This window comes from Aegilops tauschii, chromosome 2 (assembly GCF_002575655.3).
Source record: "Aegilops tauschii subsp. strangulata cultivar AL8/78 chromosome 2, Aet v6.0, whole genome shotgun sequence".
NCBI lineage: Eukaryota > Viridiplantae > Streptophyta > Magnoliopsida > Poales > Poaceae > Aegilops > Aegilops tauschii.
In genome coordinates this window covers 649,158,551-649,170,861 of record NC_053036.3, presented here as the reverse complement: position 1 = coordinate 649,170,861, position 12,311 = coordinate 649,158,551, and the positions used below count along the sequence as shown (strand labels likewise).

The following is a 12,311-nucleotide window of genomic DNA, read 5'->3' as shown; positions in this document are numbered from 1 at the left end:
AAGCTGCTCTTCTCCTTTTTTTGAGCTGGAATCTTTGTTCTTCGATGATGAGGTTTTTTTTTCTGGAGAGAATTTTGATGATGAAGTGGGTGAACCGAGAGAGAGAGCCCGTGGCGGCCCAAGCATAACTAATAAGGGAGAAAAAGCCTCCACGGCCCACTGTGTGGGGTGTTCCAGAGCCTTCCACTCTCTCTCTAGAGTTTTCTCAAAAAGAAAAACTCTCTCTCTCTCTAGAGCGGCAACGGCAACCCTCCCGCCCTCTCTCTCTCTAGACGAGTCTCGAGCATTCTCCCCGCCCTCTCTCTAGACGCTGCGCACAAAAGCAGAGTCGCTTCTCTTCCCCTCCCAAACCCTCCCCCAAATCACCAAAACCCGTCATGGCGACTTCGCTGCTCCTCCGCGCCGTGCGCCGCCGAGACATCGCGTCGCCGCTCGCCACCGTAAGCTCCTCTACCCTCCCCTAGTGTACCGTACCGTCGCCTCTGTTTTTTTTTCTCTTCTCGTGATGGTGATGATCCTCTCCTTTCCTTTCCTGCGCGGATGGATGGATTTCGTTTCCGCATCCCTCGCAGTCCTACCGCCATCTGGTTAGGAAATGGAAATACTAGTGCCGTCTGCCTGCCGTACAGGTGACTCATTTTGTTCTCTCTACTACTCCCTCCGTTCCTAAATAGGAGTATTTGTCTTTTTAGAGATTTCAAATGGACGACAACGTACGGATGTATAAAGACATATTTTAGAGTCTAGATTCACTCATTTTGCTCCGTATGTAGTCACTTGTTGAAATCTCTAGAAAGACAAATATTTAGGAACAGAGGGAGTATATAATATGTTGTGGAGCCCTGTTTGTTTCGTATCGTATGTAGTACTGCCTGCCATCATGTGCCACCATATGTTCCAAGTAGATTAGCAAACCATCAGTGCCTTGTAACAATTTTATCATGCCCGGCCCATGGGTGCGCTGGGGTGGGCCAAACAGGTGACGCACTACTTATGCTTGCTAATGATTACTCATTGTTACACCATGCACCTGCACTCGTTACTGAATGATGTGCATCTTTCTTCAGTTTGGCTGAAAAATGTCCCCCTTTTTGTGCCCACCAAGCCTTACTATGATGATTGTTTTAGGCCTTAATATATCAATGGTGTGACTCTGTGTTTACACTGGCCTCCTAGTAGAATTATTATGTTTGGCTCTCTAGTACAGTACCGCTGTATGTAGAGTAGAGGTGGCCGTAATTTTGTTTGTTCTTCTACAGATGATGATGCAAGTATGGACTGCTCTTTGTTTTCTAGCTATGTACGTACTGCTATCATATAAATGCCATGTTCTAGATTAGCCAACCATCGTTGGCTTGTTTCAATTTCAAATGCCCATGGGTGCAAAGGGTGAACAGAGACAACACACTAGTCCGCAACTATGTCTCTATACTTACCAATTGCTGTCGCATGTGCCTACATGGATTGCTACTGGTTACTGAATGATATGCATCTTTCTTATATATTTCATTCAGAAAAAAAATGTCCCCCTTTTCTGTGCTTAGATTAGATATGCCCACTAAGCCATCAAAATATTTTTAGTTAGTGCTTAATATTATTGTCAATCTGACTTTCTGACTATTAATTGTTTACCTTACCCATGCTTAATATTTTGACTATTGTCAATGATGTGATTGCCCCTCTTGAAAAGCATGTCCTTTACTGGTATTGGCCAGCAGTGATTATATTTCTGCATGTATTGCTGTAGAGTTGACTCTGAATTTCTTCTATGCATGCAAGTGTGAACTATCATTCGTTAGTACTCCATGTTCTAGATTAACCCTAGATCAGATGCCAAGTGTGGACTGCAGGTTTCCATTTCGATGTCTTGTCTCCTAGTAGTAGAAGAATCATGGCTCTCTGGTGCTGCTGTAGAGGTGACCCTGTTTTTGTTCTAACACATGATGCAAGTGTTTGTTTACTAGCTATGTAGTACTGCAATCATGTGCATGCTCTAGATTAGCCAACCATCAGTGGCTTGTAACAATTTATCATGCCCGTGGGTCATGGGTGGGGTGGGGTAAAACAGGACGCACAATCCTGTATGCTTACCCTATGCACTTACAGGGATTGGTAGTTTGGTACTGGCTACTGAATGATATGTGTGTTTTCTTCAGGTTGAAAAATGTCCCCCATTTTGTGCATACGTCTGCCCACTAAGCCACTAAAACGTTTTTGGCCTTAATATTGTCAATCATGTGGATTTCTGAATATTGATTGTTTACCTTACACAAGCTTAATATTGACTAGTCAATGATGTGATTAACCCTCTGAAAAAAAGCATGTCCTTTACTGGTACTGCCCACCAGTGATTGTGTCTCTGTATTGCTGCAGAGGTGACTCTGAATTTGTTCTATATACATGCAAGTATGGACTGTTATTGTGTTCCTGCATTGCTGTAGAGGTGACTCTTTGTTCTATATACATGCAAGTATGGACTGTTGTTTGTTAGTGCTTAGATCATATGCCATGTTCTAGATTAACCCAAATGTTCAGTGACTGGGAACGGTTTCTGTATTACCATGTTTCCATTTCGATCTCTCATCTCCTTGTAGTATGCCTTACTACCTCTCTGAAGAGAAACATGCCCTTAACCGCTAGTGTCCAGGATTACTATGTGTTTGTATTGCTGTAGAGGTGACTCTGAATTTGTTCTGTACTGCAAGTATGGACTTCTAGGAATGATTGTGTGTACCATGATCATATGCCATGTTTTTTATTAGCAAACGATCGTTGACTTCCATGCAAATGAGCGGGGTAAACAGGGGTCAGTCCTGTATTTTGACTAATATGCATCTTTCTTCTGTTTGGAATGTGTTCCCTTTTGTTGTTTGTGCAGAGAATTGATCTGCCCACCAGGACACCAAAATGTTTTAGGGCTTAATATTTTCAATGATGTGACTTTCTGACTATTGAATGTGATTTTCTGACTATTGATTGTTTACATACCAGCTGACGGCCAACGTCCAATCAACATATGCTGCTGCAAATGTGTGCTCCAGATGGGGTACTTTTGCAAGAACTTTCAGGTAACAACCATCTTATTTTGGTTTATGCAGTAGAAAATTTGGGGAAGATCCTTGCAGCATGCATATCTAACTAACTCTTCTCTGTGCTTTTATTCCTCAGTGCAAAGCCAATTGGAAATGAGGTTATTGGAATTGATTTGGGAACGACCAATTCATGTGTCGCGGTTATGGAGGGAAAGGTGTGTCGTGTGGCCCCAGCATACTATACTCTCACTGCATGTACATGTTTTGTTCTCTGCTAGTTTCCTCCTGTTTAAAATTGTCTGAGCAATTAAACCTCCCTCTAAATGCAGGATGCAAAGGTGATTGAGAATTCGGAAGGCGCCAGGACTACACCGTCAGTTGTTGCCTTTTCTCCGAAAGGAGAGCTACTCGTGGGAATTCCAGCCAAGCGGCAAGCAGTGACCAACCCACAGAACACCTTCTTTGGCACAAAGCGTATGATTGGGCGTCGCTTTGATGACCCACAGACACAGAAGGAGATGAACATGGTACCATACAAGATCGTGAAGGCTCCCAATGGAGATGCTTGGGTTGAGACCACAGATGGCAAGCAGTACTCGCCGAGCCAGATTGGTGGGTTTGTGCTGACCAAGATGAAGGAGACAGCTGAGTCTTACCTTGGCAAGTCTATTTCCAAGGCTGTCATTACCGTTCCAGCTTACTTCAATGATGCTCAGAGGCAGGCCACCAAGGATGCTGGCCGTATTGCTGGACTTGATGTCCAAAGGATCATCAATGAACCAACTGCTGCTGCTCTGTCCTACGGAACAAACAACAAGGAGGGCCTGATTGCTGTATTTGACCTTGGAGGAGGAACCTTTGATGTCTCAATTCTAGAGATCTCTAATGGAGTGTTTGAGGTCAGTGCTTGTTGTAACTTGCCTCTTAATTACCAGTAGTTTGCTTCAGTAAGGAAATTAATTAAGTTGTTATATAAGTAGTGATTGGTTTCCATTCCTGATATGTTGATTGATTATGTCTTGATTGACAGGTGAAAGCAACCAATGGCGACACTTTCCTGGGTGGAGAAGACTTTGACAATACTCTGTTGGAGTTCTTAGTGAGCGAGTACAAAAACACTGAAAATATTGATCTGTCAAAGGATAGATTGGCTCTGCAGAGACTGCGTGAAGCAGCTGAGAAGGCGAAAATCGAACTCTCCTCAACTACCCAGACTGAAATCAATCTTCCTTTCATCACTGCTGATGCCAGTGGAGCAAAACATCTGAACATCACACTGACAAGATCAAAATTTGAGTCTCTGGTGAACAGTCTGATTGAGAGGACCAGAGAACCATGCAAGAGCTGCTTGAAGGATGCCGGCATAACCACCAAGGATGTTGATGAGGTCCTTCTCGTCGGTGGAATGACAAGGGTTCCAAAAGTGCAGGAGATAGTCTCTGAGATCTTTGGCAAGGCCCCTAGCAAAGGAGTCAACCCAGATGAAGCTGTGGCCATGGGTGCTGCTATTCAGGGCGGCATTCTCCGTGGAGATGTGAAGGAGCTTCTTCTCCTTGATGTTACCCCGCTGTCACTTGGTATTGAGACTCTTGGCGGTATCTTCACCAGACTGATTTCCAGGAACACTACCATCCCCACCAAGAAAAGCCAGGTTGGTAATCATGTTCCCGTTCCTCCTGAACTAGTTCCCAAGTACTATGATCTTGGTTAGTCCACCAGTTATATTATATATAGTGTTGCATGCTCTTTTCATTTTTTGGTGGCATATCATTGATGATCTTTCTCTGTTTGCTATTATCGTCTCACTCGAGATGTCTATGTGACGACTTCGTGAGATGTCTATGTGACGGCTTCGTGTCAAGAGTCACTGATAGATGGTGCTGACTCCTCTGTCATAGTCATGATCGTTGTTCACAATTGAACTTTGGACTATATTTTTAGGAATGTCCTCTGATATGTTTTTCTTTTCTATCAATCCCTGTAATATTAGCTTGCTTGGTCCCTTTCCTAAGGGGATCGATTAGCATTAGCTATGCATGTGCCTTCTGATGGCACTCATGGAGCTGGTTTCCCCATAGCATTATTGATTCATCCTTTCATAGTAGAACATTGACTTTTGCCTTTGTACCATAAAATTTTATGTTCTGTTCATCTGATCTGTATTCAGCTTGGTTGCCATCTCTCATACTGTTTTGGCGGCCTACTTAGCTATGTTGTGTATCACTGATCTTCCTCTGTTTGCTATCATCATCTTACTTGAGTCATTGATAGATGGTGCTGACCCATCTGTTATAGTCATGATTGATTGTTATTACGCAATTGAGCTTTGGATTATTTTTTAGAGATATCCTCTGATCAAACTCTGTAATATTAGTTTCACCTCTTGGTGCACTTTCCTAAGTGACAGGATCGATTAGCATTAGCTATGGTTGTGCCTTCTGATGGCATTCGTGGAGCTGGCTTTTCCCCATATAACTGGCCTTCCTTTGATAATATTTTACGTTTTGTTCATCTGATCTGTATTCAGCAGCTTGCTTGGCATGTCCATAATATTGTTTTGGCAGCATATATATATATATATATATATATATATATATATATATATATATATACATGCTAAGAAGCAATAATGTCTCTGTGCTTTGTGCAGGTGTTCTCAACTGCTGCTGACAACCAGACGCAAGTGGGCATCAAGGTGCTGCAAGGCGAGCGTGAGATGGCATCAGACAACAAGCTCCTGGGCGAGTTCGACCTCGTCGGCATCCCACCGGCGCCGAGGGGCACGCCGCAGGTGGAGGTGACGTTCGACATCGACGCGAACGGCATCGTGACGGTGTCGGCCAAGGACAAGGCGACGGGCAAGGAGCAGCAGATCACCATCCGGTCCTCAGGGGGCCTGTCGGAGGCGGAGATCCAGAAGATGGTCCAGGAGGCGGAGGTGCACTCGCACAAGGACCAGGAGCGCAAGGCCCTGATCGACGTGCGGAACACCGCGGACACCACCATCTACAGCGTGGAGAAGAGCCTGGGCGAGTACCGGGACAAGGTCCCCGCGGAGGTGGTGTCTGAGATCGAGGCGGCCGTTGCTGAGCTCCGTGCCGAGATGGCCTCCGACGACGCCGAGAAGATCAAGGCCAAGATGGACGCGGCCAACAGGGCCGTGTCCAAGATTGGGCAGCACATGTCTGGTGGTGGCGGCGGGGCTGCTGGCGATGAGCCGGGGTCGCAGGGCGGTGGTGGCGACGAGGCCCGGGAGGCCGAGTACGAGGAGGTGAAGAAGTGAGGTGTCTCCACTGCGTTACTTACTTGTAGAGGCAATCCTGTGATCATGTTACTTACTCATGAGAGGTGAACAAGTGAGGTGACCGACATGAGCTGCGTTAGTTTTTGTGGTGCTCTGCTGAAGGTGGTAGGTTAAGAGGATGACGTGTGCGTGCTGTAATATAAGTTTTCTGTGTGTTTTGTAAGCTGGTAGGACGCAATGTTGCCCATGACCATGAGAGAGATAAGATGATTGATGCCTGGAGGAGGTTTGTTGGTAAAATGAAAATCTTGTAGACCTGAGCAGAGCAGAGGTGGTAGGTTGTGGTTGATTGATGCTTGTTTGATCTTACCTGTTGTGTTGTCAGCTTGACGAAATGTGCCATGCTGGAACATGTTTTCTGCCGCGACAAGTAATATGGATCGGATGAAGTAGTAGGTTCTTTCCCATGGCGACTCACCTCATCTAGCCTTTCCCGGACTGACCGCACTGGTGATTGCCTGCCGTATTCCTCTAGAACATACTCCCTTCGTTCATAATATAAGAGTGTTTTTTACACTACGGGGGTAGTTGTGAATATGAATTATCAATGCTGATAATACTGTCGCTGGGTTGGGTTGATGGATGATGGACATTATGACTTTCTTCTCCAACTACTCCCTCCGTTCCGTTTTTAAATATAAGTTTTCGTAGAGATTTCACTATGGACCACATTTTAACGGATGTATGTAGATGCATTTTAGACTCATTTTGCTTCGTATGTAGTCGACGGTGTAATCTTTACAAAGACTTATATTTAGAAACGGAGGGAGTAGATTAGATGAGGACATTATTTATGAACTAAAGCACAAACAACCGGGCGGAGATATCAGATCTCTCCTTTTGATATTATTTTTATGCCATTCTTATTCCTCTACTTTGCGAGGGAGGGCATCTCATATGTCACTCCTCAGGAGTCTTTCATCTCAGCATATGATTTGTTGCATATGTTCCCTTTAACCTGGCCAGATGACATCTCTCTCCTGGAAAAACCTTTTCCTCACTCATCTCCACAAAGTTGCTATTTATTTTTACACTAGGGCCAAACCAGTAGGAGGTTGACCACTCTTGAACAACATTGTACTGTAGTATATTTGTGCAGATTAAGTGACTGCCAATGGCTTAACGACACCACCACAAGTACAAGGCCGGATGGCTAACCTTTAAATAAGTACAGTACCTGCTTTCTTCCTAAATAAGTACAGTACCTGCTTTCTACCTAAATCACCTTTAAATAATTACTGAATCAAATCATCCACTTACTTTACTCCTAACAATACAAACACCACTTGCTTTCTTCCTAAAGAAAAATACACCACTTGCTCCTCTGCTCTGCTCTGACTTCACATACACTGATGGAGGGTTCTGGAGTGGACAACAACAGCTCCAAGACGCAGCTGTTTATTATTGCATTGCATTACTGAAATGGCATCCAGAAGTTGACCCCCCCCCCCCCCCCCCATCATTTGCTCCAAGAAATGGCAGCAAATGAGCTCCAATTTGTCTATATAACTAGGGAATTAGTGGAGCTAAGGCAGAAGCTCTCAAGAAAGGGGGGAGATCGATGGAGAGGAGCAAGTCTGAGCTGAGGATGGCCATGGAGGACCTCTGCTTCCTCAGCTTTGGAGATGATGAGGATCAGGAGCAGCAGAGGAAAATGAGGTCATCCACCATGGATCTCCTCTGCCTCTCCAAGCAGCTCCTCCATGTCCTTGGTCAGTTACTTACATTTACATGAAACCCAGCTTGATTTCTTCTCTGTTTTTAAACCTTGGCTTGCTCTTCTTACCGGTCGTGGATACGATTTGGGGCTTGTTCTTTTTTCCTTGCTCACGTATAGATTTGGTCTTGTATGACTTTGCTATTCGCTGGTGTGTTTTGTGTGCGTGCGTTGGTGTTGGCTGTGTGCATCCTAGCTATGTGTGTGCATCGGCTGCTTACAGGGTATGACCACTTTCACATACTTCTGTTCTGTTCATCATGACAATATAAGCTAGCAATTTTCCACTGAACTAATGTGCTGAGCATAGTTGCAAAAATGTCAGGTAGCATTGCGCCTCATTCCAGAAAGAGATATCTTAATTCAGTTGCTGATGGGGAACTGCCTGGATCATGAGGATTTGGGGGAATATGTCATGATCTTGGTCTCCGTTGTACAACCTCAGCTAGAGGAGATCAATGCCATTCTGGTCGGTGTTCCCCATCCACACGTTCATCTTCTTGATGAATCAGTCACTGCATTGTATTGCAAGGTTACATAGCCAAGTGGCTGGGATACGGAGTTCCGAGCTCATAAGCAGAAAGAAACCAAAGTTGAACCTAGCATAACTGAAGTATTTATTACCCCAGAAAAAAGATGTATTTCTTGCTTGTTACTAAGGCTTGAACCTTTTTCGGAAAAGAGGGGAAGACCCGCGGCCTTTGCATGGAGCGATGTACACAACCTTTTATTGATTATTCCAAAGTTCAGCATCTGACTTCATAAAGGTTCAGTGGTACGGTGAGTTTGACATCCTCCGTGTTGTTCGGCGGCATGGTCCAATTTCTCTAACTATTTGGATCGTGGCGATGGATTGCAAGCTTGTACTACGTGGGATGATGCTCCAACCGATGTTTGTTCAGAGCCTTCTAGATCTTATTTCAAGCGGCGAGTGACTACTGCAGTCTTTAAAGGTTCGTATGACAGAAGGCGTTTGCAAGTGTCTCTTTCTTTTACTATTTGGTTAAGTGCAAATTTCAATCTCCAGCGAACATGAATCAATGGGAGGAAGTAGAAGACTAGCATAGTTTTCATTGTAATATTATCAAACACCGGTGTTCTGCATACAATTGTCTTTCCATTGTACTGATCATTTTCCTTGGTAACTATTAGATCTAATATGCCCTTTGGGTGTCTTTCTTCAAAAAAAAAATCAACAAATAAAAATCCACATATTGCTACCTCAAAGGCAAACAAAAAATACAGAAAAAGAGCCTCATGCATAAAAAATTATACCGATAAGGCGCCAACCAAATCAGTTGAACAAATCTCAAGAGGTCATGTCCCATTGGTTGTACCCAAAAAACACGAGCGCCCAATCCTCCTCCTTGCGAAGTAACATAGCCAAGCTGAAACAAACCAAGATTTGAAGCTAGTAGGAAGTAAGCTCATGTTTTCGAGTGAGGCGTTTTGGCTCCCAGGATCATCTGCACCTGCGCTCAATAAATAAATAAAAACAAATACTAAAAAAAATTCAAAAAATTCCAATTTTTTTCCGCATGGTAGATAATTTGGTGCGTGATGTACGCTCCAAATGTCAAATCATTTGGACATCTGAGTAGCTCTCGGCAAAAAAGACAAATTTATGGTCTGTTAAATAGTGTACTGTTCTGACACAATTTGTCTTTTTTGCTGAGAGCTACTCAACTGCCCAAATACTCTGAAATTTGAAGCGCACCTCACGCATCAAATTATCTACCTTGCACAAAAAATTTGAATTTTTTATGAATTGTTTCTTGAGCGGGTGCAGATGAGCTCGAGCTCAGAATTGGATATTCGCATGTTTTCCCCATACTTTTTAATTTGATTTGTCATACTGTATCACTACGATATATGGAGCCCTAGTTCGTCGATGAGTTTTACCTTGATATGTTTCTGCAAATTGGTTCAAACGGACCAGCTTATGGTTCAGAAATTTGCCTCTTTTAAAGAAAAAAAAAAGAAGATTGCCTTTGGCCTATGCATCAAGCGATGCATACAACCATTTTATTAAATAAAGTGGCAACTAAGTAAGTAATTCCACTTAGATTCACAAGCAAGTTCAGGAAAAAAATGCCACAACGAGCAGAAATAGGATATGATGACTAAACATCTATCCTCTCTTATTAGACAGCCATCCCGTCGATTGATCTTTGCCCTGGAGGTGGTACAGCCATTAATCTTTGGTCCATCGATTGATCCTATCCGCATGACGCTCATCTTCAAGACATATCCTTCGTATCCAAAAGCATGCACGGCAACAGTAAAACAGCTCCCCGCTGTGCATGGTTTAATTCATTCCAACAGTAAAACAGCTCCCCGCTGTGCTCCTACCAACTGTGCACGCAAGACACGGCCGGCGATAAGCATGTCCCACCTCATGTTCCACGAGCGAAATATTTAATAAAGTTAGTTGCTGGTTAGCAGTAACACAAATGCATGACGATATAAGTCCTCCATCCTAGCTAAGCTGAGCAATCTACACCCACTACACACAGCTCGAGACAAGAGCGATCAGTAGAGAAAGCATGGCAGCTCAGTCCCAGACAACGGCAACCCCCACCGACGCCCAGCTGATCAAGGCGCAGGCTGACTTGTGGCGCCACAGCCTCTCCTACCTCACATCCATGGCACTCAGGTCAGGTGTGCCATCCAGCTCGGCGTCCCTAGCGCGATCCACCGCCTCGGTGGCACCGCGTCGTTGCCAGACCTGATGGCGGCGCTGTCCCTTCCACCTTCCAAGACGCCGTTTCTTGGGCGCCTCCTGCGGCTGTTGGCAAAGTCCGACGTCCTGGCGTCCGCCGAGGCCGGAGTCTACGGCCTCACCCCACTGTCGTATCTCCTTGTAGATGGCATACTCGTCGACGGTGAGGCTAGGCAGATGGCCTTTCCCCTGGCGGCCACCTCGCGGTATCACATGGAGGCCACTTTAGGACTGGCTGATTGGTTCAAGAAGGACGTTGCACAACCACCATTTGACCATGTGCATGGGGCGACACAGTTCGAGGAGAGCATGGCCCTCCTCGATCCTGAGACCGACAAGCTGTTCCATGAAGCTTTGGCTGCCCATGACTGGATCGGCACGGTGTTGCGGGAGTGCCGTGACCTATTCAATGGTCTGCAGTCACTCACCGACTGTTGTGGTGGTGATGGAACAACAGCCAGGGCCATCGTCAAGGCCTTCCCGCATATCAAGTGCAATGTTTTGGACCTTCCACGGGTGATTGAGAAAGCCCCGAGTGATGGTGTTGTTAATTATGTCGCTGGTGACATGTTCCATTCTGTCCCACCAGCTCAAGCCGTGATGCTCAAGGTATGATGTGAATTCTCTCTAAAATGTTCCAATTTTTTCAATGCGCGTATACCGAGAAACTAGATAATGTCTGTGCGTTGCAATGTGGATATAAGTACTTAAGTACGCTAGCCTATGATTTTCTCTAAAATGTAAATTTTTAAGTGATATGTTAGATATAAATATATGTCACCGGCCTACCTATTTTAGTACCTATTCCGGCGGTAATGTTGGAGCTGTTATGAGTAGTTTGTTGAAGCTGTTATGAGTAGTTTGTTGAAGCTTGGACACCGACCTGGAGCTGTTATGAATAGTTTGTTATTTTGTCCATTCCAGCTAGTTCTGCACTTCTGGAGTGACGAAGATTGCATCAATATCCTCGCTCAATGCAAGAAGGCCATTCCTTCCCGAGAAGTGGGAGGAAAAGTGATCGTCGTCATAGACATGGTACTTGGATCTTCTCCGGAGACAATGTCCGAAACAGAATTGCTAATGGATATGCTCATGTTCTTATGTACGAGAGGACGGCAACGGAATGAAAATGAGTGGAGCATGATCTTTATGATTACAAGATTGTCAAGAAACTTGGAGCTCGAGGTGTCATTGAGGTCTATCCGTAATGTTACCACAAATGCTCTTCTGGAGTGCATTCGATATAAAGTTGTGGTGTGTAATAAGAAATAATGGGTGCAGTGCCTTACTCTTTAGTGAAAAGAGCTACAAATCCTAAATCAGATGAAGTGTCAAGGGGCTAGTCACTTCAGAACCAGTATGCATGTATGCACTCATATGTATGTACGTGGCATGTTTGTATGTTATGTATGTGACATGTTTGTATGTTCCAATAAGATGAGATGTTAAGCTTTATTGTTCTGTTATGTGTATAACTTTGTTTCCGAACAGTTCAGCGGAAGCGCATTTGTATATGTTTATCATGGTAATATCGTG

General features: G+C 44.5%; 1 protein-coding gene and 1 pseudogene across 3 annotated transcripts; both read left to right on the top strand.

The window, feature by feature from the left end:
• The first annotated feature begins 269 nt into the window (after nt 1–269).
• On the top strand, nt 270–6,582 carry LOC109769830 (heat shock 70 kDa protein, mitochondrial). Of its 3 annotated transcripts, none has more exons than XM_020328539.4 (6): nt 270–440; nt 2,992–3,068; nt 3,169–3,247; nt 3,362–3,931; nt 4,063–4,683; nt 5,683–6,582. In XM_020328539.4, the coding sequence occupies exons 1-6, from the start codon at nt 378–380 to the stop codon at nt 6,313–6,315; spliced, it is 2,043 nt and encodes a 680-aa protein (XP_020184128.1). In that variant the 5' UTR covers nt 270–377; the 3' UTR covers nt 6,316–6,582. The 3 variants fall into 3 exon arrangements, with proteins under 3 accessions (XP_020184128.1, XP_073365506.1, XP_045089438.1); XM_073509405.1 differs by lacking the exon at nt 270–440 and adding an exon at nt 573–629; XM_045233503.2 differs by lacking the exon at nt 270–440 and adding an exon at nt 711–1,916.
• Nucleotides 6,583–10,546: 3,964 nt separating this feature from the next.
• On the top strand, nt 10,547–12,311 carry LOC109769829 (flavonoid O-methyltransferase-like protein Os11g0303600; annotated as a pseudogene).

Bases quoted from the DNA above. Each gene is read 5' to 3' on its own strand.
- LOC109769830 (XM_020328539.4), top strand. From the start codon at position 378: ATGGCGACTTCGCTGCTCCTCCGCGCCGTGCGCCGCCGAGACATCGCG. The intron at 3,069-3,168 runs GTAACAACCATC...TTTATTCCTCAG, and splicing joins ACTTTTGCAAGAACTTTCAG to TGCAAAGCCAATTGGAAATG. The intron at 3,248-3,361 runs GTGTGTCGTGTG...CTCTAAATGCAG, and splicing joins TCGCGGTTATGGAGGGAAAG to GATGCAAAGGTGATTGAGAA.